General features: G+C 39.1%; 2 protein-coding genes across 9 annotated transcripts; both read right to left on the bottom strand.

Moving 5' to 3' along the window:
- Positions 1-1,899: 1,899 nt before the first annotated feature.
- Positions 1,900-16,356, bottom strand: LOC136708158 (gonadotropin-releasing hormone II receptor-like). The gene is made up of 4 exons (XM_066682472.1): positions 16,186-16,356; positions 9,221-9,773; positions 4,451-4,652; positions 1,900-3,671 (listed from the first exon to the last, which is right to left on the bottom strand). Exons 2-4 carry the CDS (start codon positions 9,746-9,748, stop codon positions 3,274-3,276), a joined length of 1,128 nt encoding a protein of 375 aa, XP_066538569.1. The 5' UTR covers positions 9,749-9,773; positions 16,186-16,356; the 3' UTR covers positions 1,900-3,273.
- Positions 16,357-17,339: 983 nt separating this feature from the next.
- LOC136708129 (tetratricopeptide repeat protein 24) lies at positions 17,340-27,317 on the bottom strand. 8 transcript variants are annotated; one of them, XM_066682424.1, is made up of 16 exons: positions 27,274-27,317; positions 26,512-26,698; positions 25,806-26,148; positions 25,492-25,740; positions 25,061-25,354; positions 24,713-24,914; positions 24,058-24,264; positions 22,445-22,573; positions 21,896-22,017; positions 21,369-21,446; positions 21,150-21,208; positions 20,876-20,967; positions 20,286-20,418; positions 18,975-19,039; positions 18,376-18,424; positions 17,341-18,286 (listed from the first exon to the last, which is right to left on the bottom strand). In XM_066682424.1, exons 4-16 carry the CDS (start codon positions 25,693-25,695, stop codon positions 18,175-18,177), a joined length of 1,746 nt encoding a protein of 581 aa, XP_066538521.1. In that variant the 5' UTR covers positions 25,696-25,740; positions 25,806-26,148; positions 26,512-26,698; positions 27,274-27,317; the 3' UTR covers positions 17,341-18,174. The 8 variants fall into 8 exon arrangements, with proteins under 8 accessions (XP_066538525.1, XP_066538526.1, XP_066538521.1 ...); XM_066682422.1 differs by having other exon boundaries at positions 25,492-25,726; XM_066682425.1 differs by having other exon boundaries at positions 25,492-25,726; positions 25,806-25,876.
- Positions 27,318-27,385: the final 68 nt, after the last annotated feature.

Below are 27,385 nucleotides of genomic sequence, written 5' to 3'. Positions count from 1 at the left end.
TGCTCCCACACATCATTAATGAAACTAAAGAATCCAAAGGCTTTCATTATTAATTATACTATAAAATTCAAATCTTTACAATATCCGTTGATAAAATGCTAAAATGTGCAAAGCAGTTCCATTTGCACACACTGTAGCTTCTAAATAGCGCTGGAATCCCATTAGTCTGGTTCCACAATGATGCTGAATAATTCATTCGGTGAGAGCCTGATTAGCCTAAAGGAACCAAACCTAGAAATACCACTCCCTGAATATGTGCGAATCAAAACAATGTTATTTCCTCTGCAGCAACAGACATAGTGAATTTGACGGGAGAGTTGGAGGACAGCGTACAGTAGAACAGATGTGCTCAGAAACATCAGGCTCTCTTCAAAACATCAAAAAAAAAACCCTCCTGAGATCTGAGCCTGAAAAAGGAGATGGAGATGGTCCTTTCGTTTGCTGTAATTGTTTTTACCTGGCTGCGCTGTCCACGGACCCTCATCGGCTCAGAGCCGTGTGGACATAAAACGTTGCCATGGCAGCTGGCAGGATACAGGGGACCTTTTAACAGAGGCAGAGATGTCCCAATGTGTGCCGCAGTGTGTGAGGGCTCAGGAGAGAAACACACACGCACACACAGACACTGTGGTGGTGTTTCTGCTTTCCACACATATAATCACATACTGAAATAACTTGACATTCACATTGTTGTTCATATGTATTACCTCAGTTTATAGATGAGATATTTTCTTATGTGAAAGGGAAATAGCTAATTGAGACTTGAACTTATAAATATCTGTGAATCTATTCAATATTTTTCCCCAACTGGATTCTAAACTGCACCAGTGGCATGTGTATGAGTGTGTGTTGTCTGTGTTATGTTTGGGCAGGTGTTGTTGTTTGTCCAATTTGCATGCTAAAGCCTCATTTGCGAGTCTGGAAGCGTTCTCTGTAGAGCACTCCATGGCAGATTGTCCTTCTCAGCAAAAAAGAAGAAGTAAAAAAAAAGTAGTAGAAGGTAAAGGGGCTCTCTAATGCAGGGGATTTCACTGCAGTCTGTTGCTGATGGAATCCACCTCCTCACTCTTATTGGGAGATTCATTCGTCCTCTCAGTGGTCACTGCTAATCAGCTGATTATATCTTGGACACACATGCTCATAATGGGCACAGCTTTCTCATAGAGTTCTCAGAACTAAATCCCTGTCAACCCCTTGCAAACTCCAGGCCAGATGAGATTTTAGGGGTTTAAATAATGACCGGATGGAACTTTAATTAAGCAGAAGTCAGTCTCTTCAAAATCATCATTAAGTGGCTAACCTTCCGAATGGGCTTCACTGCAAATGTCCAGTTCCTCTTCCTTAGACTGGACGGAAACAGGAGGTCTTCAGCTGCATGTGTTTGGTGATGTTGGGCAGAGTGTAGTTTGCTGATGAAGCAGACTGTAAAGATCAGAACCACAGGGCTCTGCCTGCTGTATTCTGATTGACTCTGTACCTCCACATATGCACATTTCTGTGTATTGTTTTGTACTGGCTCTGGTACTGGCTCAACGTGAACCAAAGACTGCCCCTTTCTACATGTTATGCCAAAATAGCAGCCCTGTGATTGGTCCTTTTATGTGTTAGTCAACTTTCACTTCCTGCTGCAGTAGGCAATTATTGACCATGTTAAGTGGTGAAAGTCTGCTAAGGTGAGACTACACTAAGACTAATCAGAGAATGATGAAGTCTTACTGAGAACACAGTTCACCTCCTGACACTCCGCTCAGGAAAAGGCAGCAACAACAAATGTATTGATGCATATTTTCCGTTTTTTTTCTGCAGCGTGCTTGAAATAAAAGTGAAGCTTTTACAAGGTGATTCATCCTCCTTTATTTTAGGGCCAGGTTTTGGCTGAGAAAATCATTTTCAGTCTAGAACTCTGCTTATTCCCTGTCTGGGAATGCAGCCCCATGAGGTATGAATATTAATGCTGAGTGCATTCCAAAATACAGCTGTCCCCTTTAACACAATGTCTGCACATCCACTGGAATATATATCGCAGCCTTTTCCTCTACTGTAGAAGACGACCACAGAGAAATGTCTAGTACCCTGTTCACACTTCTACAGAACACTAATGATAAGGTAGAGTAAAGGCAGCAAGTCAGAACCAGTGACACTGAATTATAAAGTCACTTTATACTGGCCACATACACAGTCTCATGCATAAGTATGGGTCCCACTTTCCAAATGACATTTTTTAGTGTAAATTTTGTGCAATGGTTTCCAATAAAACTCCTCAAATAAATAGAAATTGTGCTTTACAATGTGCAACAAAGAGCCACAATTAAGATTGTTACTTGTAAATGTTATTTTCACAGTCAGAAAATCAACAAAACCTAAACCTCTGCATATGACCGTACCTACGCAGATCCAAATGCCAGGCAAACTTAACTCACAGTGCTATTAAAGGAACACTGGGTAAGATTTAGAACTTTTGCACCAGGACTCCCCCTACAGTCGTAATTCACTTTTACAGCACTGTCCTGCTGGGGACAACTGTCAAGGGGACAATGGGTGAATTTGTGTGTGTGTGTGTGTGGAGGGGGGGTGGGGGTGGGGGTTAGTTTCCAACCCTCCTCCAAAAGTTACACAGTGCAGTTTCAGCAGTGCTAAGCCTGAAGTAGTAACGACAGAGGCTATATTCTTTTATACAGGTCTGTTGAGCATCACAATGATTTTGAGGCTATAATTTAAAGGGCAAAAATACTACCTAGTGTTCCTTTAAATATTAAACTTGTGGATCTCTGAAGATCATGCAGTTAATCTAGAATTACACAGAATCTTTGGTTTTATTCTGTGCTAAGCCATTTTGAATTAAGTGCCTTATGAAATCTGTGCTAATGCCTGTACTGGCTTTATCCACATTAATCAGTCACTGTAGACTCTGTACACGCTGTGAGTAGTTATTAGGCTGACCTTCAGGTTTGAAAACATGAACAATGCATGAACAGAGTCTCAACCGATTAATGCGGGAGTAAAGCAAGAGTAAAGACTGCGCTGTAATATAGAGGTATTGCTAAACACCAGGTCATTACAAATTACAGTATTTCTGACAGTGTTGCATTGTTTAAAGGGTGATCGGTACATCACTGAGAAAGCTTTCATGAGAGAGGGAGCAGGAATATATAACCTGAATCTTTAAAACACCACTGCTTGGTTCCCTTATCCCCTCAATGCACTTGACCATCAGGTTCTCTGTGTGCACGTCTTCTTGTATATAGGTATAATACATAGTTCATATGTAACTCTTTATCCCTCTGCCCCTTTAACGCTGGGCGGGTCAGACTCCTGCTCTCCGCTGTGAGGCCCCTGCTGGGCAGACAGTCGGTCCACAGATCGAGGTGAGTCTCCTGACTGCCAGCAGCCACAGTAGCGGACCAGGTCTGCGCGGAAGGACGGAGTGTACAGGCCGTAGATTACCGGGTCACAGCAGGTGTTCAGGTTTCCAAAGACAAAGAGCAGGTGGTGGACATACTCTGGAGTGACCTTCAGCATCTCTGGCTGGAACCAGTACCAGATCCCCAGCAGGTAATACGGAGTCCAGCACACTATGAATGACATGACGATGATGATGGTCATCTTCAGTGTCTTCATCCGTGCCTTGGGGATCATATCTGTCCTGCTGCGCCGGAGACATGATTCACCAGCTGCACAGAGAGGACACAGAGAATCCAAACGATAAAGGCCCTTATTATTAGTTCGTACAGCTTATTCCATGTGCATTACCAATGGCAGTCTCTCTGCATCTCTGAGGTCAGGGTAAGAATTGTTAGAATTGTTGTAACTGTATCTTTAAGAATGATATATAGTGTTATTTCAATTCACATGTCAAATGAGGTGCACCATATTCAAAAGGCAGATTGAGTTGGAATTTACACAATAAATTATTACGTTTATATTGAAATCCTCAGTGAAATCAGGAAAAAATGAAGCCACTGAATCCTGTCTTTCTGCAGTCACATCACTCCTTATCACTTCAGCTTGAAAGGGCAGGCTAAACTGCTACAGGCTGCCTAACCTAAGGTCACAATGCCCAATGTCTTGCAGCAGCTAGAGGGGTATAAAACATGGACCGTACTTTTAACTGCAAAAAAACAAACAAACAAACAAAAAAACAGTAATACTAGCATTATTCTCGATTATCAGTTTATTCTTCTTATTAAGTAGCTTCTATTTTTTGGAACTGACTCTTACTCATAGCTACAGCCACTCCTCCTGTTATACCCAAACACCCCTTATGGATATTATGGATATTTACCGTATGCTGAATATAAGCCACAATATTATTTTATAAAAAAAGACACACACAAGTAGAAGGGTGTCTCACAAGACACTGGCTATCTAGATTGCATTAGAAGCCTTCCCTGACCTCAGGCTGCAACAGAGGCATTGTAAAGGATGCTCTAAACACTTCTGCTGCTGCTACCTTTGTTTTTGTGCTCCTGACGGTTGATCTCAATGAGGATGTGAGTGTAGCAGCAGCTCATGACCAGCAGTGGGATGACATACAGAGTGACAAAGTGGAACATGTTGTAGACGGTCTCCTGCCATCTCTCGCGGAAACTACCATGGGTCACACACTGAGTGAAGTCCACTCGCTCTGCTTTAATTGTTCTGAAGATAAAGAGCTGCAGAAGACAGAGGGAGAGGGTGAGAAAGAGAGATAGAGAGAGAGGCAAATGTTTGAGGTGTGATAAAATCTATTTGTACAGCTTCAGATGTAATTATGAAGATGTAATCCTTTTATACAGCAGTCAAGTACATTAGGGCGAGTTTATCACAATTTTAGTAGATATTCTCTAATGAAAAGCTGAGAATGTAAAGTGCCATTCTGTGTGTGGGTGTTGTTTTAAAGCTCTCCATTTGCCCTCTTTGCATTTGCCAATTAAATTAATAGCAGAGACCTTTAATGCTGGCAGCACGCTGTCTCACTCGCTTCCAGTCACTCCCACTCTTTCCATTTGTATAGCTGTATAACAGGGGTTCTCCAATATGAATCTTAGAGGTCCACATTTTCACATAGCTTAAAGTCCCAAAAGGTAAATGAGTGTAAGAAATGAGTGCAGCGTTTTCAGTTTAGTTAGAATTAATATTTTTAAAGAATGTTTTTCACTGCTGATGACTTTTCTTTGGCAATGAGCAATTTTATAGACGCAGTGTACAATCACACAGCTCCAGGAACCGGGAGGTTGGCGGTTCAAGTCTCGCTCCGGGTGACTGTCTGTGAGGAGTTTGGTGTGTTCTCCCGTGTCTGCATGGGTTTCCTCCAGGTGTTCTGGTTTCCTCCCATGGCCCAAAAACACACGTTGGTTGGTGGATTGGCGTGAGTAGGTGGACCATAGGTGTAAGTTTGTGAATGAATGTGTGAGTGTGTGTTGTCACCTTGGGCCCAGTGATTCCGGGTAGGCTCTGGACCCACTGCGACGCTGAACTGGATAAGCGCTTACAGATAATGAATGAATGAATGTTATTCTCATCTTAACTAAAGTATTTGGACCTGATGTAATTGCCAACAATTATTGTTTAACAGCTTTTGATGATAAAATAACAGCCTGCTGACTGATGTCGCTTGTCACTGAAACTTGTAACAAGAACCATGATTGTCTTGCAACAAAAGGATTGCTGAAAGTGTGTAGTCACTCATTCTACCCATTGACAGAAAAAATGTAAAATGTATTCATTCATCTCCTACCTACATCCTGATCAGGTTCATGTAGGGTCCAGAACATACCTGGTGTCATGGGGCATAAGGTACGAACACAAACTAAACAGGACACCCTCACACATTAACCCTTTCGGAAAACTTCACAGCCATTCCACCTACCAACATGTATTTTTGGATTGTATAAAGAGACCCATGCAGACACAGGGAGAACACACCAAACTCTTCACTCTCTCTGGGTGGCTAGGATGGTCCTTCCCAATCACTCATCACAATGTGCGCCAATGTGGGAGACTTCACAGCTAACATAGCAGAATAGCGCACTTGCAGGTGATTTTAGGCAACAAAATTGACTACATGTAGTGGCATCTCTGACATAATTAAATAATTAATTATACTTTAAAGTTGCGTCACGGTGGCGCAGCAGGTAGTGTTGAAGTCAGACAGCTTCAGGGACTTGGAGGTTGTAGGTTCAATTCCCGCTCCAGGTGACTGTCTGTGAGGACTTTCGTGTATTCTCCCTGTGCCTTCCTCCCACTCTCCAAAACAACACACTTTGGTAGGTTCATTGGCAACTCAAAAGTGTCCATAGTTGCGTGTGTGTGTGTGTGTGAGTGTGTTGCCCTTTGAAGGACTGGCGCCCCCTCCAGGGTGCCTTTCCGTCTTGCGCCCAATGATTCTGGGTAAGATCTGGACCCACCACGACCCTGCACTGGATAATCGTTTACAGATATTGAATGAATGAATGAACTTTAAAATGTAAAGATCTTGGTTTGCCTGTTCTTGTAGATAGTTGGAGGGTATATGTCTAATCTTTAATTTCACATGAGAGATGGGAAACAACTGCTATATTAAATCTGAGACAACAAAATTTCAGCCTAGCTTTTGTGGGTGAATGCATTGTGCCTTGGCTCACACAGATATTTTCTCAGACACTTCAGAGATGTTAGATTGGGGCAAGAGATGCGAGACTGGGGCAAGTGCCAAGTATACACCCTTCATTACCATGTCTTTTGCTGCATCCCCTCCCCACACAAACCTGTCCTGCTGCAGTGGTTGAATATTAGATAAAGATGAAAGTCCCAGAGGCTCAAGATCTGTCCTCTCCAATCACAGACCATCCACAAGTGTGCATATAAAACACCCAGTAAAGCCTGGTTGCTTATCAGCTATAAATAACACCCCATACTTTTCTATCATTCATAAATCTCTCCTGATGTGGAGGGTGGTGCAGTTGAGTCCTGACATGACATTCTTACACACAGAGAGAGAGACACACACACACACACAAACACATCCAAGCATTTATTTCCTGCTCTGTTATTATCTTTTGTTATTCAGACACACAATAATTATCATACTGCAGATGCTACAAATTTGTCTTCTATAATGTGGACACATACACACTATTTAACATCAGTTTTTTAATACACAGCTCAAAGCTGTCACTCTGATTTCAGAATTCAGTCTGAGTTTAGTCAGTCTGTCATTAACGCCTCATAGATAATTGCTATAATCATGTCCTTCCATCACTATTTGAAATTAGGGCCTAAACACACTGCTCTACATTTGTGTATAATGCCAAAAAAATCCCTTTGGTTCCCTAAAGAGAGAATAGCACTTCTAGCTTTTCTGGCATCCCTCAAAAGAACCCTAATTATTTAGGTTAATATTGTTCATGTATATAGTATGTGCAACTTCTTTGTAGGTGAGCACATGAGTCAAACACTTAGTGTTTGTGGCAATAACCATGCACCTTGGGAGGCAGGTTTTTTTTCAAATAAAGAACTTTAAACTATAGTCACATAAAACATCCTTTAGTCTAAGCAAAAAAACAAAAAAAACAAACAAACAAAAAAAAAACATATTTCTCTCTGTTTTTCTCCCTTCCTCCTCGTCTCAGCCTTTTTTGACCACTCCTTCAAACCCCTCAGGGTGTACTTCACCAAGTGTTTCAATTTAGGACCTATTTACCGACAGGTAATCAGAGAGTCAGAGTGAGTGAGAACAGTTTCAGTCAGTGCAACTCGGGGGGAATGATCACTAGCAGAGTGACAATATCATTCACACAGAGAAAGAACAGGGGGCTAATTAAACTGATAACAGAGTAATAATTAATTGCATTATTAATTAAATGTTACTAATTTAATTTCCATATACACGTTGACCACTAGGTGCCTGTGTAAAGAGGTTATAAAGATTGTACACCAATTAAAAAGTTTGTTCTAGAACTGATCTCAATATATCTCAGCATTTTGTTCAAATTTAATCCAGTTTGAGTCATTTTAACTTTCTTTCACTGATAGTCTGTGCGGTATGCTGAAAGAAATTGTGTGATGAGAACTGTTCAGCTCTGAAATTCTGTGTTTTCTGCCAAGATGCAGATCTGCACTAAAGGTTATTCAGCTGTAGGGGGATTCGTGGTATGGTTTATATAAGGGGTGGGGAAATTGAATTTTGGAGGGCTAGATTCCTGCACAGTTTATTGAGCTTCCTCTTTAAACACACCTGATTCAGCTCAGTGGTTAATTATCAGGTTTAGTGGCTGTGTGTGGACAGACAAATCATTTAATTGATTGAGCTCCAGGTTTCAGTCCCAGGTCCCTGGTTTAAAATATAGTCTGCTGCAGGGAGAGTGATGTGAATTCTCTTCATGTGGAGTCCTTAGCACTGTGAACCCTGAGCCTCTGACCCCTCAGCTGAAAGGAAGAGCACTTATGATTGACATGGTACACCAAGAGACCACTTTTACATACTGTTAACACGTATAGTCTCTGAGTTCTACTTTAAAGTTTGTGTGTGTGTGTGTGTGTGTTAGGTAGAATTGCAAGCAAAACTTCATTCTAGAATACTGACCTTACCATTTTGGAGATTCTGGTCTATCATCACAAGGTCACAAAGTGTGGTGAGAGAGGGCATGTGTTACAGTGGCACTAAAGGGGTGCGCTTCGGAAAGCTGGAGGTACTTTAGTCACACTATATTTATTTACTTAATCTACATTCATATATGATAAAAGAATTCTCATACTTCTCTAGATCAGTGTTTTCTAGTTTTTAGCATGTCTTATGATAAAATATGCCAGCGTGAAATAATAGGAAGCACTTAATTTGTAGAACTTTTACATTATCTTTCATTTAGACTTATTAGACATTGTGTATTTGTGGCAGTACATTCAGAAATTTTGGATTTGGCCTTTAAATGAATTAAAATCTGCCTTCACCTGCAATGTCTGTGTTAGGTCACATTCAAGTGAGCATGTGCACAACATGAAATGGCAATAAGTTACTAAGGATTTACTGATTTATTTTATTAGATGAATTAGATTTAAAATAAAAGGAAACTGAATGCCAGTATTACTATTGAATGTTGACCGTTTCACAAAGAATTCAAATCTGTGGATTGAAGCGTTTGTAAAAACATATTCATCTCACAGATTTGCATACATTACAGTATTCTCTGTGTAACATAACAAAAGTGATGAATTAGTGCTGTTTCGTGTGTCTTTAAGTCATGTGTGAGGTGCTGTAACAAACCTGTGGGGAAGCGAGCAGCAGACTAAGATTCCAGGCCAGCAGGAGCATCCTCTTGTTGCGGCGGTGAGCGTTGAGTGAATCGAGGGGGTGCAGAATAGCATGGTGTCTGTCCAGGCTAATGACCACTAGGATGAAGGCCGACGCCTGCATGGCGAAGAGCTTTAGGAAGGTGAGCAGCTTGCAGAGACCGTCACCACCGTACCACTGCACTGTCACATTCCACACCATGTCCAGCGGCATCACTATGAAGGTCATCATCAGGTCAGCAGCGGCCAGGCTAATGATGAGTGGACGCAGGTGAGAGGCTAGCCGTCGGCCACGCCCCCGAGACACACTGATCAGCAGAGCCAGGTTACTGATCGCTGCAAAGAGGAAGAGCACCAGCGTGGCGGCCACGCGGAACTGAGCAGCCCGCGTGAAGGTGGGAGCCTCCCATTCGGACAGTGGAGGGAAGAGGGAGGAGTTAGAGACATCCTGAAGGGTGGCGTCCAGGTGAGGGGGTAGCAGCAGAGATCTGTTTGTCGACATCCAGTTTATCCACAGTCCACACACTCTAGAGAAGAAGTAACAGTTGGAAATGTATTTAATTGGAATTCAGGTGAATAGAATTAGGTATCCATTTAAACACAAACGAAGCCTTACATGATTAACTAATGAACTCATACACATAGTAGGGCAGGGAAGAGTTGAAATTGCAGCTGCTTACAAATGGATTTAAAAACCATCCCAGAAAGTGATGAAGTTTTGCCCAAATGTGGCACATATCTGCAGTTCTCTTGTGGCCCACACTTGGCAGGGTGAGTCTGGTTGCCTCATCTCAGGTCAAAGTCCATCTTATATGGGCCAGATGTCAGAGGTGTTGTGGACCAAACCTGGCACGCACAGTACGTGTTATAACCAAAGTCAAGCCCAGTTCTTGAAATTTGGCAAACACCAGCCACATGCAACATTCGCCAGTGGCGTAAAATCCAAAAATGACACAGATTAGGCATGAAGGTAAATCTTATCTGATTCTAATATAACCTGATCTTAGCAGCCTTCCTCCTGCTGAATGTAGGATGAAATCATTTCAGTCAAAAAACATTAAAATATACAAAACAGTTTAAACAAATTTAAAACCATCCTGGATACATCCCTCTAAATCTTCATTATGGTGCCTTTGTATCATACTTATATTGATATTTCAAAACTTTGTAATGGAGCCATTTGGTCTAATGGGCATTGTTCAGTTGTAGCTATGTGATCTTCATTCTGCCTCTCACTCGTTTCTGTGGAGTCAGGCAGCAGTCATGTGTGCAGAATTGTGGGAATAAAAGCAGCAGGAAGAAGGAGGAGAGAGGCATGAACAATACAGCCATCCTCTACTTTGCAAATGACAATCGAGTTTCACCAGGCCTTAGCCAATCAGTGCCAAGGGTAAACCTTTGAACATGTCATGTCTTTTACTACAGCACTATACACACTCTGGCCAGTGTACAGGACAGATAAATGTGCTTGCATTGATAGCAACATATGCTCCAAGAGGCTAGCATTTTGGTAAAGCAAGCATTTTCACTTTCACTGCAATGTAAATGCTGTATAAAGCTGCTACGTATTGTAAGATCACTGCAGGGAATGTCAATATAGACTTGAATGTTCAGCTTCCATTAAATACACCTGCTTTAACACTTCTGCCAATTGGCAAAGCCAAGACTAGCCAAGTGATTTTAGAGCATTGGATGAAGGAAAAACACTAATTTCTGCAGAGCTGTGGCCTGGAACATGCCCAGTTTGACATGCCTAGTGTAGGATATAATACAAGTTCAAAAGAAACACAAAATATCTAAATAAATAAATAAATAAATAATAAAACATTTGAAACATACACATAAACTATGAAAGATTTTAATTACATTACTGAATGCATTGTGCTGTATGTGATGAAAACTGACTGAGAAAGAAGGCAAATGCAACAAAGGCAGGGGTGACCCCTACATGAATTTAACACTCCATTCTATCAATAAGAACAGGCTGAAAACTCAATGGATGTCTTTTTTCCTCAACAATCACACAGGTAAGAACATGGCACATGGAATTTAAGAAGCAGCATGACAAGGGGAGCAACAGGTCGGCTTTAAAAAAAGCAAATCCATCTGCTACACTGACTAAATCATTGTTGCATGAATTATATATTTTAAACTAACAGGTTATATCCTGTCACAATGCTTAATAAATTGTGTTGAATATTTGTTTAATAGATTAATGATTAATTTAATTTACAAGATAATACTTAAATAATAATTTAATTATAAGTTAATAAATAATAATAAATAAAGCATCACATAAATATAACAAGTGTAAATAAAACAACTAGCGTAAAACTATAATCATCTTCAAATATCATCACTATGGTATTTAACATAGACGCGCAGGTGTACGTTTTTATCCAGATATCGTAGAACCCTACAGATGACTGTCATCAATCCAAACCAACAAATCCTAAATGCTCACTCGACATTCTCAGCTCTATCAATTTGCAAATATAGAGGGAGAAGATATTGGGCCCAAGCTGAGAGACAGCAGCATCTCTGAATTATTAGCGCTAACTTATTTATCTCTGCCAAATGGAGCCACTGTTCCAAATACAACATCCTGGACACATCATCTACAATCCTCCTGAATACACTTTTCAAACAGTAATTACTAAGAGGATGTATCTCACTGTCATTAAGTTCAGCCTACATCTCAGTAACTAAAATACTCCCATTCATCTGCAGAGGGGCAGAGCTAGACAATCAGAGAGTGAGAGAGAGAGAGGGAGGCAGAGAGAGTGCTGAAATATCATTCCTACTGAAGCAAGAGCCTCATTTGGGAATATTTCCACACCTGTGGAGAAGAAATGTGAGTCACCAAAGCCGGGAAAGTGATGAGCTAATCTTTCTATTAGTTTTAGCAAAGGTACACAGTGCACTCGTCTGATGTTGGAGGTAATCTCATCCTCAGGAGATGGATTTCTAATATTAGGAGTTGCTGGAGTGAGTTTTATAAAAGCCAATGTCAAGATGCTGGTTGGTGTCACTATTCACAAAATGCTGTAGCTATCCAATGCATTTGAGCCTAGATGAGGCCAGAATAGCATTAGCTGGACACAGATTACAATGTTTATGTATAGGAAGCAGTACACTGAATGGAATATAGCTACGGATACTACTACCTAAATATAACATTGGTGTTTATTGGCTTTCAAATCAATGCATTCCTCCACTGTGTTGGGGGGCTGCCAGTGGTTATATATCACATTTGTGTAATGCATGCTGGGTATTATAACCCCTATGGACACTAATGGATATGGAACCCAGACTGCTGTGCTACAGAATACAGCATTACAAACCAAATAGCATATTACACTATAGGTCTAGAATGAAATGCCCTTTAAGATGGTGGAAACCCTGCAGTTTCAAGCAGAAATGTTTAGCTGTTGCGCTGAGAGCTTCTTTCACTCATGAAACATCTTCTGATGTTGTTATTGTTTTACTAATAAATGTTGACCAGAGCAAGGCGAAGGAATTCCCCTTTTAAGTTTAGATTCCTCTCAAGGTTTCTTCCTCATATGGTGAGAGAGTCTATGACATCATCATATCTATAAAGCTCCATTAAATGAAGATGATTTGAAGTGTACTGACGACATTAAGCAAACCCTATGGATGAAAGATCTCTTTACCTTAATTTATTTTTTATTTATTCCTTGAATAAAGTAAACCTTCCTGAAAATGCTGTCACAGACACTTAAATCACTCTGGGGAAATAATAATCCTCTTTTGAGTCAAGGTATTTCAAAAAATAGCAACACAGTAAATGTGAAACGATCGGCAGTATTCAGTTCCACATTTACCCTGACAAATACAACCTGCCTATCACCTTTCCTTGTCTTTATGCTTTAAACTTAATGTTGCCTACTTTCTTTGACTGTAAGAAAACCTTTTCTTTTTTTTTGTAGTTACTTAAATTTACCATCAGGTCTTGAAGAGGATCCAGCTTCCAGTTGTGTGCAGTACACAGTCTCCTGTCAGATGTCTCCCACTGCAATCAGTTTACAACTGACATAAGATCAATAAATCATATAGCAGAAATGTGACTTGTTTCAATAATTCAGGGGACCCTCTAAATTTAATTGACTTTAGAAACGTAATGAATGAAAATGAATATTATCAACTGGAAGCAGTGTATCATGGTAATTAGATAATTGCTGCAGAATGGAGATTAGCAGTAAATGCTTTTAATTGCAGGGACCGCAGGCAACTCTAGAGCTCAGTTCTAAGCATAATTATAACCACAAAGTTTGCAAGCATGAATACATGTGTATACAAGGCTGGTATAAATTCGAACAGCACCTAACGATGTAAAACAGCACCGGATAAAACTACACTGAATTAAATTCTAAGACATTTCAATTTTCAAAATATATTTTTCTTACTTGAGGTTTCCTTAAGAATTAATAGATGCAAGATATAATCAGGGTGGCATGTTGGTGCAGCAGGTAGTGTCACAGTCACACAGCTCCAGGGACCTGGAGGTTGTGGGTTCGATTCCCGCTCTGGGTGACTGTCTGTGAGGAGTTGGTGTGTTCTCCCCGTGTCCGCGTGGGTTTCCTCTGGGTGCTCCGGTTTCCTCCCACAGTCCAAAAACACACGTTGGTAGGTGGATTGGTGACTCAAAAGTGTCCGTAGGTGTGAGTGAATGTGTGTCTGTGTTGCCCTGTGACTGGTGCCCCCTCCAGGGTGTATTCCCGCCTTGCGCCCAATGATTCCAGGTAGGCTCTGGACCCACCGTGACCCTGAACTGGATAAGCGCTTACAGATAATGAATGAAGATATAATCAGCAGGCTCCAGATTCAATTCATTTATAATATGTAAGTAAAAGGGTATTCCTTCTGCTGCTTGTGATATGTCATTAAAACCTTTAACTTATTGGACCTCCAAGGTTAATGAGGATGACTGCAAGAGCCTATCCACAGAAATGCATGCGTTTAATTAGCTCTGCTCTGTCCTTTTGTTGCTGGAAATCTCAGGTAGCAATGCTCTCTATTTAATTAGTAATTAGACAGCTTTGTGTAGAATCTCTATTAGAAAGGTACACAGGAGGATCAGGGTGGGCCTGTCTAAGGTTTGAATGCCAGAGGCAGTGTCTCAGTATTTGTGTAATTGTGTATTGAAGGTAAAACCTGTAGACCATAGAGCATTTCCTGTTAAAGTTTATGTATATGGGCCACCATCATTCTCTCTCTCTCTCTCGCTCGCTCTCTCTCTCTCTCTCTCTCTCTCTCTCTCTCTTTCTCTCTCACTCGTGCACTGTATACTCACCTGAGGCAGACTGTCACTAAGCCCGATGAAGAGCTGATAGCAGTGACAGAGCAACACAAAGCCTGTCCTGATGCTCTTTGTGTTCTGCCCCTCAGAGCCTGACCAGCAGAGCCATTCACATTGTACACAGAAAGGCCCAGGGTCAACAGAGCTGAAGGCTGTACAGTTCAGAACAGTGTCATGCACCAGAAAGCGTCCATCTAAGCAACCATTCAAGTCCCTGTCTTCAACTTTCCCCTAAACCACCTCAGTAACTTTAATACCTCTCAGTAAGTAATGAAGTTACGGAGCTTGCATGCTGAGAAATGACTTAAGTTAAACTCCTAATCTCCTTCTTAACAATAACTGGACACCCACCAAGCCCATGCCAAACTTAATACAATTACAGTATGTGCCCATGAGGGGTTTCTGTGCCCTAAACCTGAGGAATTTAATTTGGTTACAGTGCAATGTTCTTTTGTTCACTTGCAATGTTATTTGAAGAAAATACAGGGTCTCTATAACAGCAGATACATAGTGACAAAAAAGGTAGTTTCCAAAAGTGTAGTTCAGAAATATTTATCAAAATATATAAAAAATATAAAAGCTGAGAGATAATGGGACTCCTAAAAGCCATGCAACATGGAGGGCATGGCACGTGACTACAAAACTCTCATCTTCAGATAAACAGTGCTTACATAAGTCTTTCATCACTGAAAAAGGGTCAAATTCCTGCTTCAGCTCTGGAAAAAATAAATCTGTGTTTCTGTCCATCCTTCCACCGTAACAAACTAAATAAATGACAATAAAATCAATGAAGGGTGGTGTCTAAATATTCCACAGTACTACATCTATCTATTTATCTATCTATCTCGTATTGGAGAATTCTAAGGTCAGCTGCTTGGAAACATCCCTGCAGGACTTCATGAAAAGAGGAAAATGTACCTCTTGGTAATGGTCATTCACAACTCAGAATCAAACTTGATCCATGGGCAGAACCTCTGCACAAAGTGGCTTTGCCTCCCACCTCCCATTCAAAATCCCTGGGCTTTAAATTCTCCCTTTAATTAAAGTCCTGTGCCTTGTAGACATAAAAATGTTTCGCTAGTGGCTTAAGCTCAACAGGAGTGGGTTCTATTTTCACAGAGCCTTCTGCTGTAAATCTCATGCCAGTGAGGGCTAAAGCTGAAAATGATGTGTGGCTTTCAGAAGAATAAGCTTTCAGAAGAATACTGAACATGCAGCATTGCTTTGAGACGTGGAACCACTGCAATAACTCTGTGTTATTTGACTATATCTATGCAGCAGCACCTTAAATTTCTTGGAGAATGGATAGACTGATGGATACATTTGAAGGTCTAGACTAAGATGTATCATGAACCTTAGTATTAACACAGCTCTGAGAAGCCAAAAGCAATTGTTGCTTGATTTGAAGGCTGAGAACTGAGCATTTAATACTTGCCTATTGGAATAAATCTTTCTCAAGTTCATTATGAAAACTTGTTATTAAAGCTCACTTACACTCGGGCGTAAAACACAGAAGATCTAGAAATTCAGTGTACTTTAATAGTCTCCCGAAGCAGGAGTACATCTCTAAACATGAACACGAGAAATTAAGTCTTGCTTTATTAGCGAGGACTTCTTACCTCACAGTGTTGAATTCACCTCCAGAGATGTGCGTCCCTTATCCTGAAAAACACTTACTTTCTTCTTCGTCTTCTTCTTCAGAAATACAGTCCCACTCAGCTCGCTTCTCCATCTTAGAAACTTGTAGTAAAACACAAACCCGAAAGTGCTAAAGAAGCCCAGAGCGAACGGAGTTGATCTGAAGGTGGGTGCAGGTTGTCTCCGTCTGATTCTGAGCTGGTGGAGCAGCGGTTGCAGCAGCAGTAGGGCGGAGCTCAGCGCTATCAGCATCTCTCTCTCTCTTTCTCTCTCTCTCTCTCTCTCTCTCTCTCTCTCTCTCTCTCTCTCTGCTGCAGGAGAATTAACTGTTCACCTGTGTGCTCTAATATGTGTGGGTGAAGCTTATTGAACGGAACTGTAATAAACACCAGCCTAAAAACCGAACCACATTTACTATACCGATGTAATCGATGTAATAATTCATATTTACAGTAAAACTTCAAACTGTGTATACTGGATTTATTTACAGTCGAGTCGAGTAACTTTAGCGGTTACTCAGAGAAAATATAAATGAATTTAAGCTGACCATTAAACTGAACATTAAACCCATTCTTACATTTATTTACAAAAGATTTAATAAGCAAATTAATATCTATAAACTATATAAATATGCCCGCGCACGGCATCAGCACCAGCCGGAGACGTCATGGTTTCACACATGCGCAGTGAATTGGAAAGAAGACTGTCCGTCCACACTTCAACCATTTTCTCAACAGCTGTGTGTTTTCAAAAGGAAAACACATTCATTTTTTTAAACAGAGACATAATGTTGATCAAAGCTGGTCTTTTGTTTGTTTTTTAAGCATGGGTATATATATATATTTATATAAAACATAACATAACATATAACAACATGTCCACACTGTTATTTCACCATTTGCAATTTCCTCAGAATTGTGGCTCATGAAAATGGCATCCAAGCATCCATGTGTAAATATTATACAGCAGACAAATGACATACACAATATAGTGATGCACAGAAAGGAAATATTGCTTTTCCTCCATCAGAATTGCCTTAAAGGCCATTTAAGTATATTGACACTCTGAAGTTTATTGACACCTGGGCTAAGGGGAAAATGTAAATTGAATTTTAGTGAGCCGTTATTTTATGGCCAATAGATGTATGTTAAAAGATGCAAACATTCAGAATATTTTCTGCAATAAACGCAGCTACAAAATACAATAAGAAGGATTCTCATTTATGTTCATTCTATTTTTTCAAGAGCTTTTTAATATAGGATAATTTAATCTTACAGTATAGTCAGTTATCTCTCTGACACAGTATAAACAGCTATAGCTCTAGGCCTGCTGATCTGAACAACAGTTAAACAGGCTTCAGGACTCACATTACATTTTTTTATTAAACCTCGGTTATTTATATATTAAACTTCAGTTCAATTATCCCTGCAATATTTTTTAGATCTATTTTTACATATAAACCAATATTTTATTCCAAGAACAACAATTCAACATACAAACAAGTAGATTGTTTTGTAGATGCAGTCCTTTATGACATTAGTGTAACAGAGCACAGCCTGCTCACTGATTTATTTATTTTATTTATGGAAGAGTCTCATCAGCAGTCAGAAATAAGAGCAATTTCTCAATCAGCCTTAGAGGCATTGTTGCTCTGGACACTGGTAGAGTGTTCATTTATAAGTCTGGGGTAATCACTCATCACATAGACGTGACAGAAAACTGAATGATTTGTGTCACTGATTGATTGATTATCTCTTCGTTGTGGCAGGTGCTAATGAAAGCTTAAAAATCAGGCCAAGAAAATCAGCAAATCTTTCATCTACAGACAGCACTATGCCTGGATCATATTTTAATATGGCATCAACAGATTTAGTCAATATTAACGACAGCACAAAGATGTCCTTTCTTTTCCAGGTCTCGTTGATTGTGTTGTTTCAAACTGAAGGATAGTGAGCACAACAAGGCAGAATTCACATAACTGTGCAGAATCTGGACTTTAATCTCCTGTCCAAAGGTGTGCCCTCCTCACTCTCAAGATGGACGGGGGATGAGTGTTCTGTGCTCTCCACTACCGGGGGCTCACTAAAAATAGACACATCACAACATCATCCATCCAAACATCACCATTAACATTTGGGTACAGAACATCGGCAAAGGAAAAGGACCCATACCTTGTCAGCTCTCCTGGCTTCTGCTTAGAGCTTTCCCTCGTAGGATCATCTACAGCAAGAAATAAGATCTCTCAGCAGATTCAGTCAGTTAGATGTGCTCAGTGCAGTAATACATGCCTTTTAATACAACTAATGTGGCACAAAATACTACAGAATTTTATTGTAATGTTTCATTATAATAATAGGAACGGTCACAGATAATTGCTTGATTAAAACTGGTTGAAGTCAATAGTGACATGTTGGGCACACAAATAATCTTTTACAGCATGAAACATAGCCTGATGAACCCACTACTTATATACATGTTTTTAAGTTTATGTTTTGTTAAATTTTAACTAATATGTTAGAGCAACAATTAGAATAAATTACAGCAATTTCCTGTCTCTTATAATTTAAATTTTATCAGAACTCTTAATTTTAGCATAATAATAATAACATCTTCTTTTGTATGAATTATGAGCACATGATTATAAGTGTATAATATTTGCAAATATAGGTTTTACCTCTACTGCTAATCAATTATGACAATCCTAAATGTAATATAAAGAGCAGATCTTGACAAATATTTTGTGTCCAGTGTGTGTGTGTGTGTTACTTACCCTGTTGTGAGTCTATGGTATTCTTGTCATGTACATCAGGTTTTTCATATGTGTTATTCAGATTCCTGCCATAGATGAGATATTTATATTAAAAATAAAATTTCTGATGTTATTCCCTGTAAAAAACACATGATAACCACAAACAATAATGTGAGCTGACAGAGAGCACCTTGAAATTCACTTTAATTAATGATTCCTGAGAGGAGTTTTGTGCCAAAGCAAAGTTTAAAAATGAGTTTAATGCTAAATGGACTTATGCACTGAGTTTTACTGCTTCTATGCAATCGAAATAATAAAACAAATAATTATTTTGGAAGTTGAAATATTGTTTAAATACAAGATTCTGTTTCTGCCCAAATGCATGTGAATTACTCTGAATGATTCAGGTAATTGTGACAGAACTTAATGCTATTCTGACATCTTTGCTAACTGCACAGTTATTTACAGGCCACATCCAAGAGGATTATGTGAGCTACAGAAGAGAAAGCATTATAAAACTGTCTGCCAAATATTACTGCTTGACTACACTCAGTTACACAGCAGTCATAGCTTATTATAATGTAGATATCAAGGGTAATATATTAATGAATTGTTTATTTTCAAAATTGTAATAATCTGGGTTAAACTTAGCATTGGGCTTGAAGCCAGGGTTAGGTTATTATTTAGACTAAGATTATTTTAATTAGAATCTGTTACGTGGGATAATGTCCCATAGAGTTCCAACTGTAGATATTAGATATTTATGTTGCAGTTAGGAGCAAAGTTAGGATTAAGTGATAAATGAAAGGCATTTAAAATATATTATTCCTACTACCTCAGGGGTTTTAGTTTTTATTATTATTTACACAGGATACTCTACAACTTTTGCTTCAAAATCAGAGCAATATGTAATTTGTCATGCTTTAGAAGGTAAGGTCAGTAAACTGATCAACTCGTTGACTGATTAATAGATTGATTCATTTTTTAGGGTTAAAAAAAATAATAAAATCACACAAAAATGAAAATCATGCTCATTAGAGACCATTGTGAGCTTCTTATGCACAGGAAAAAATTTGCCTCAGCACCTGAATGGCTACTTTATTGGTCTTTGCACCAAATGTATCACTTAAAAATCCCTTTAAATGGCTGTCTGTAACTATGCCTCAATTACTTTAGCTGATGTTTATTGTCTGCATTTATTACAGTAATTCGATGCCAATAAGGCATTAGAACCACCATTATTTATTGGTAGAGTCAGGCAATAGAAACTTTATAAAGAAGAATTCTTGCCTCTGCAAATTGTTAAATACTAAACCATATAAGTGCATGTACCTATTGGCCTCTGGTAGTGCATTCAGGAAAGCAGGCGGTTCTGTATTTGCTGCGCTTGATGGCATCATCATGTTGTCATGGGTTTTCCTGTGTCCATATGTTTCCTTAAGCCTCCCTTCTTTATTAAATACTGCTGTGAAGATTTACATAGGAAAAACATCATTTATTACATATATACATTCATAACATATATTTATATATACTTCTGCATACTAAAAACTAAATGTAATTCATTTTCATATGAAGGTCTCATTCGTTTTTATGGTAGCCACTGTCATCTGACTACATTCTAGTAGACAGGGAGAGCCGGACTTATGCTAATATAAGCAGCTATACTCAAATGAGAGCCATTTTTTGAAATGGCTTATACTCTATATTGTATATATCCTGAGAAATCTTTATTAGAGAAATGGCATCTGTGTAGAATATGTGCAACATACTCTATTTTGTAATGTGTGTAGGCAATGCAGAATTTTAAATATCAAAAATATTAAACATACTGGATCAAAATGCACCAAGATGTAAATATATACACTATAGCTACAATGTACATATTTCTTTGTGGGACTGGTCCATGCAGCATGTCTTACCCTGGGCACGGTCCTCTACCCTCTGGCTATTCAGTACTTCTCTCCTTTGATCCCCTTCTAGAGTTTCCTCCGAATTTTGTACATCAGTCATCCTGCATAAATTCAGTTAAAAATATATATTAATGTATACTGAGAAATGTGGTCTAATGTGGTTGCAAAGGGTCACATTTCCATTATGATTTTCAGTATCAGACCTTATGGCAGTTTACAATTGTTATACATTTTGAATTCATCATCATCAGAAGAGTTAACTCCTTGTGGAGATGTGTGTTACCGTAGCTTCTGTCTGTAAAAGCCTCTTTCCTGGATGCTTCTGCGAATAGAGTGTCCTCTCTGTGTGGGAGAATGTGAAAACACAGCAAAATGTTAAAGTCTGGCATTTCGATATCACCGCACTTGACATTTCTATGACAAGAATGATGATGTGATACTAAACCCCAGCTATAATTGGACCAAGAAGCACAGCTACAGAGCTCATTCTTTAAAACCTCACCTGCTGCATGGCCAGCTTTAGCTGCAAAGCTTCACTCAGCTTATTGACCAGACGTTCATGCACAGAGCTTGACACATCCTAAAAGCCCAAAACAGTGACCAATTACAATATATCAATTGAATACATTGCACATTTCTATATTTTAAACAGATTAAAGACAGTAAAGCATAGATATGTACTAATTAGAATGCCCTAATGGTGAAAAATGCTGATGGAATTTCCATCGTTCCATGATTATGGTCTGTATTATAAAATCCATAACATGGAATAAACCCAAAACAATACTTAACAAATTTTGATGTTTCTAGCTCAGTGACTTATAGCCTCTAGCAAAAAAATCTATGGCAGATTATGTGTGTTGCTCCAAGCCAGTTGGATCTACAATATAATGCAAGTATAAACAAAATGGGAAGGTTCTAAAGAAATTCATCAAAGTAGTAGGATAAAAAACTCAAAGCATGAATTTGGCTAAATAAAATGGAATTTACATATAGACTAGTTAACTGGTTTGGGATCAGGTATCTCACCTTGCATTTAGACAGCACTGCTAGGGCCTGTTTGTAGTACAGTATGGCTTTCTCTGGCTCTCTCATTCTCATTCTGATTCCAGCCAGACCTTCACATGCCTGCCACTGGCCTGAGGAATCACCTGCAGAAGAAGAGAAACAGAGACAAACATTGAGAGGAATGATAGAGAGGTAGTGAGAAGAATAGAGCTGGCAAGTGTGTTAACCTCTTAAGCCCTACAGGCCTATGGTTGGCTGACATGCCAATTTCTCACTCTTATAACTGCATAGGTTTCATGCTGTCTTCAGAATCATTACTCAGTAATTCTCAGATTAATAGCTAAGTGTCTGCAACTAAAGCATCCCTTTGTCTACAATTAATTGTGTAGATGCACATGGATGTTTGCTGATCCACCTTATGTACAGTAATTTGACAAGCTCTGTTACTGGGTTACGTGTCTACAGTATAAACAACAGTTCTGATAATGTAGCATAATATAAGAATAGCAGATTTGGCTATTTGGAAATTTCATGCTTTTAAATTGTGATTAATATATATAAAATATATACCACTGTCTTTGAAAGCTTGCTGAGCATGTAGATAGCTCTCTCCTGCCTCTTCCAGGTCCCCCAGTTCACTGAGAGCATAGCCGAGGTTACAGAAACAGCGGCCCTGAGCCCGACGACTACCTAGTGATCCTGTCAACCCAGCAATGAGAAAAAAGTAACAAATATTTATATGTTGCTTAACTATGATAAAACAACAATATACAAATATAGCACTATGTTAATTAGAGATTTTAACTGAGAGTAGGCACAAATCAGGCACAAATCAGGAGTGGCAGATATTCCAGTGGGTTAGAGGCAAATCGTTGTATTTTTAAATCATCAAAATCTACATCACTGCTTATGGCACCCCCTTATGAAGAATGTTCAGCCTGCTAAATGTGAGTGAGTCAGTGCCCAGAGGAAAAATTAAATGCTCATAGGTTGATGGCTTAGGAGACATGTAGGAGAATGGTGATTGTCTTAAAATTCCTTAGGAGAAAAAGAGAAATGTCACACTAGAAAAATATAAAGGAGATAATGGAGAGATAATGCAAGAGTAGGATTTAGTTCATTTGGCAAATCTGAAACAGTTTGTGCCTTTAATGAGTTGTCCACTAAAACTCCAGAGGAGTTTTTTTTTTCTTTCCTCTGGGTGATTATATGTGTGACAGAGTTACAAACCAGATCCATAAGGAAACAAGGAGTGGAAGTGAAAAATATCAAACAACTTGTGAAATAAACTAATAAAATATGAAAAGGGCACAACACACTAACATTTAATCAGAAACTTTTATAATTCTATAAGATAATTCTACCATTTATACAGCTACTTTACATTGGTTATAATTCTGTACAGGCCCTCAGTAATCAGTTTAAACATGCACATAGTAGTTCAGTGTTGTCAAAGAACTGATCATATCCATAATCTACTCACAAAAGAATATTGTGCCAATTGGTCAACACATTTCTACAGCGTTATTCATGATTATGGCTCATCTGTTAATGAGTCTCATTACACTGCATATATTCTGCTCCACAAACACATCCCTTCTACACAATTATCATAAAATATGAACACGGTAAAGGATCTACAACAACACAATCCTATGTGGCACATGCTGTGACGTAAAAGAAGTGACGTATTGCATGAGTATTCATGTATGGTCATGAAGGGTGAGAGAGAGAAAAGAGAGAGAGAGAGAGAGGGAGAGAGAGAAAGAGAGAGAGAGAGAGAGAAGAGAGAGAAAGCAAGATAGAGAAGAGAGAGCGTGAGAGCAAGAGAGAGAGAGAGAGATGCTGCTGTAAGCTTTTTCTCAATCTCCCCTGAGACTGACATATGGCCAGTAGCTATGCATTTCATTTTCACTGGTACTGCTGCTGACCACAGCAGCATAGGAACAGCACACCCTGAGACCTAAGATGGGAAAGGTGACTTTATCCAAGTGGAAATAAAACACTTCAAAACCAGATTCTTTTGAAATAAAACTCTAAAATCAAATTTGAAATGATGCAGGTTTTTGTGCGCGCGGAACAGTGTACTATGCATATGTGGCAGTGGAAGTGAAATGACTGTGGTAGCTGATCCTACCAGACACACATAATCTGAGGACGCTGTGGTAGTTCTAATGACTGACCATGAAGAGCAGCTGCTTCTCTGTGGTAGTCCACGGCTTGCTGGTACTGTGCCAGGGTGTTGTGGACTGCACCCAGATTCTGTAGCACCACGGCCAGTCGGCGCGGTGTGGAGTGGACCAGTGGCAGAGCCAGCTCATAGCACTCAGCAGCTTCAGGAAACATTTTCAACTGAGAGAAACTCAGCCCCACTGCATTATAAAGCTTACCTGGAAAGAACAGAAAACAAATACCACAAGTCAAGCGCTGTAAATACAGCTATTGGTAACTTTCTCTGCAATGCACCATTTCATTTCTAACCACAGAGCATGAATTTGGATTCAAACTCAGCAATTGAATTACAGCTTTATTTCTGGTATTTCTTAATTTTTTTCTATAATGTGTATACATTAAATATTAGCCCTTATATGTTCAATTTACCTTCAATAATGAATTAGCTTAGTTAATATCACACACATTAAGGTACATCTCATTCTTCTTAAAATTTCACTACTTTCTTTTTAAGTGCAGTCATGATCCCTTCCTAATTATCCTTTGCGTTTCAGATGATTTATCAAAGTTGGGTACAGTCCATTTAAGGAAATCTACATGTAAAAACTAGGTGTTAATACATTTTCTATAACTAAGCAGTTATCATTCATTTTCTTAATACTTCACCAAGTGTTTCTGGCTCTGAGATGTTGGCACTCAGCTCCAAGCACTCTGTGAGCACACTGATGATGTCTTCTACTGTGAAGAGGTCACTCTGTAGCATGTGGTTTCCAGCATCTTTCAAAGCTACAGCAGCAGAGGCTGGTTTTCCTGCCACTTTATAACTCTCTGCTCCACGCAGGTAACTCTCTGCTGCTTCACTCCACTCCTGAAACATTCAGAGATATTCCTTAGTGTTTTATGACTCTGAAATTAGTTATGCAAAAAAACTGTTTGCATGTACTCCAAGTGTTAAAGCTGAAAACAATGACTAGAATTATAACTGCGAAGTTAGTAGTCAAGAAGGGCATTAACCTTCCTGTGCAGGTGGCAGTGGGCCAGTCTGATGCAGGTGTCACCCTCACTGCTGCCATCTCCCTGAGAGCGATAGAGCTGAGCTGCCTGCAGGTAGTGCCTGGCTGCCTGGGCATGGTCTTCCAGGGCCTCGTAAGCTGCTGCAAGATTAAACTGCAGGTCTGCCATCCGCTCTCCTCTCTCACCTGGCTCTGCTCGAGATAGAAAATCCAGCCCTTTTTGGGGCTTCCCTGCCTCCACATATGCTGCTCCAAGGTTAAAGGCACATGCCCTCTGCACTTTTGTCTCCTTGAGCTGAGAAAGGAGGAAGAACATCATTTGAGACAGTCCCAGTGTACAGCAAAGGCATATTTCTAATCAGTATCTACAATCAAAGAAGTTAATTTAATTATCTCAGGTTTGTAAAGTTGCAATTTGTTTAGAGACATTACACTCATAGAAGCTTTGAACGCCTTTTTGAAGTTTTCAAGAGCCTCAGAGTAGTCCCCCTGCTGTAGAGCATTGTGTCCACATGCTGTAAGTCTCTCAATGTCCACCTGAATCCCTCCATCCTCAAGGTCTTCACTGTTCCCTTTCTTGCTGGACTTCTTTTTCTTCTTCTGCGTGTCTCGGGATGGCGAACCATCAGAGGCCATGACATGAATGACAGATTAAAGGGCCCATATTCTGGAAAATCAAATCTATTTTGCGTTACAAAATTTGAGTTTAAGTTTCAGAATATACTGTTCACTCTTCAATACAGTACCATGTCTATATGGAACTCCATAAACAGCATGATTGAGCGAATATCCTGTTTGTGTGACATCACTGATTTATCTGCAAATGCAACAAATAGCAGTGAATCTCATTCCAAAGTAATTTATAAGCTTCAGCCTGCACTGCTTTTTTGGATTAGACAAAGCTAATGACTAAAAAGAGGTCATGTATAAATGTCTAATAAAATCAGCTTGTTTAATTTTAAGGGACAAATAGGGTTGGAAAACAATGATTCGTGGCTGTGTTTGGAATATAAAATCAAACAGTTGTAATATATTATAAAATACAATAAGGAAGATATGGGCTCTTTAAAGATGTTTCAAGGCATGATGCTGAAAAAAGTTGACAGAATCATAGCCTGCATTAGTCAAACAATGTCAACATAAAGTTTAAACGTCTTGGTTACTGTGGTTGTGAATAGCTGTGAGGATTCACACTTTACTAATGAATGTTTTATCACTGGTCTTAGGTATCACCTCTCCACACAGTGGCCAAAGAATTCATACAGTAGTTCAACATAGGAGAAATACATGTCTGGACTCCAGTAAACTGCGTTATAATTTCAGAAAGCAATCAAGAGAATATTTTGTCCTAGGTATAATATTCGGGTTATGTTAGACACACAGACTATATAAAGCTAGCAGCTAAAGTAGTCAATTATCTTACTAAAGTTACGTTAATACTTTTCCACTTACCCTTTTTGAGAGAGCAGACATTTTTAAAAGAAATTCACGGCTGACGCACATCCTTTTTACGGGGCCCATAAAGCCAGGAAGGTTTGGATGAACATACAGGCATACAGGTTCATCTCCAGACTAAAAACTGACTCATAGCAGGTGTTCAAACCTCTCCTGTTGATCACACGGCTGTTTACCTGTGTTTCTATGGCAACAAGATAGTGTAGAGTTAAACAAAAATAAATAAAGACGAAAAACGTAATTTAAATATATAATGTGTACACATTTAGCTAATGTTCCTATTCATTAAACGAGTATAATCGCGCAGAGGTTTATTTTGAAATTTTGGACTACAACACCCACAATGCCACGCAAATTTGAGGCGGGATCACGTGTCACGAAAGTTTGATTTTAGTTATTAAAAAATGTAGTTGCTGTTATTGGAGATAAAAATTAGTATATTTATCAGTTACAGAGAAGCATAGAAATAACTTTAAAATATAAACTATGGGAATTGTGTAGTGTATGCATTGTATATTCAGTTCCTAAATTTATCTTATGTCCGAAGCAAAGGTTACATACTTTTGGATTCCAATTAATTAAATATAATACGACCTCTTAAAATTTTCCCCATTTTACTTTTCGCGCTCATTCACTTCTATAAATATGCAGAAATATTTCAAAGTCATAACCCAAAAAAGAGATAAAGAAATAAATATGTTAGTGTTATTTTAAATTAAATTTTAAACTGACGTTTTAAAACATTTATTTGAAACCTACATGTTGTGGCGTATAATCATACAACAATCTTTTCAACAGCGTCATCAGGTCTAAATCAAAACGATTCTTCAAAGCGAAGAATCGATTCCTGATTTATTCAACAGAAAATGAC

The sequence above is a fragment of the Hoplias malabaricus genome, chromosome 10, assembly GCF_029633855.1.
Source record: "Hoplias malabaricus isolate fHopMal1 chromosome 10, fHopMal1.hap1, whole genome shotgun sequence".
NCBI classification, from domain to species: Eukaryota; Metazoa; Chordata; class Actinopteri; order Characiformes; family Erythrinidae; genus Hoplias; species Hoplias malabaricus.
Note: the sequence above shows the minus strand (reverse complement) of the source record. Positions and strands in the feature narration are given on the sequence as shown.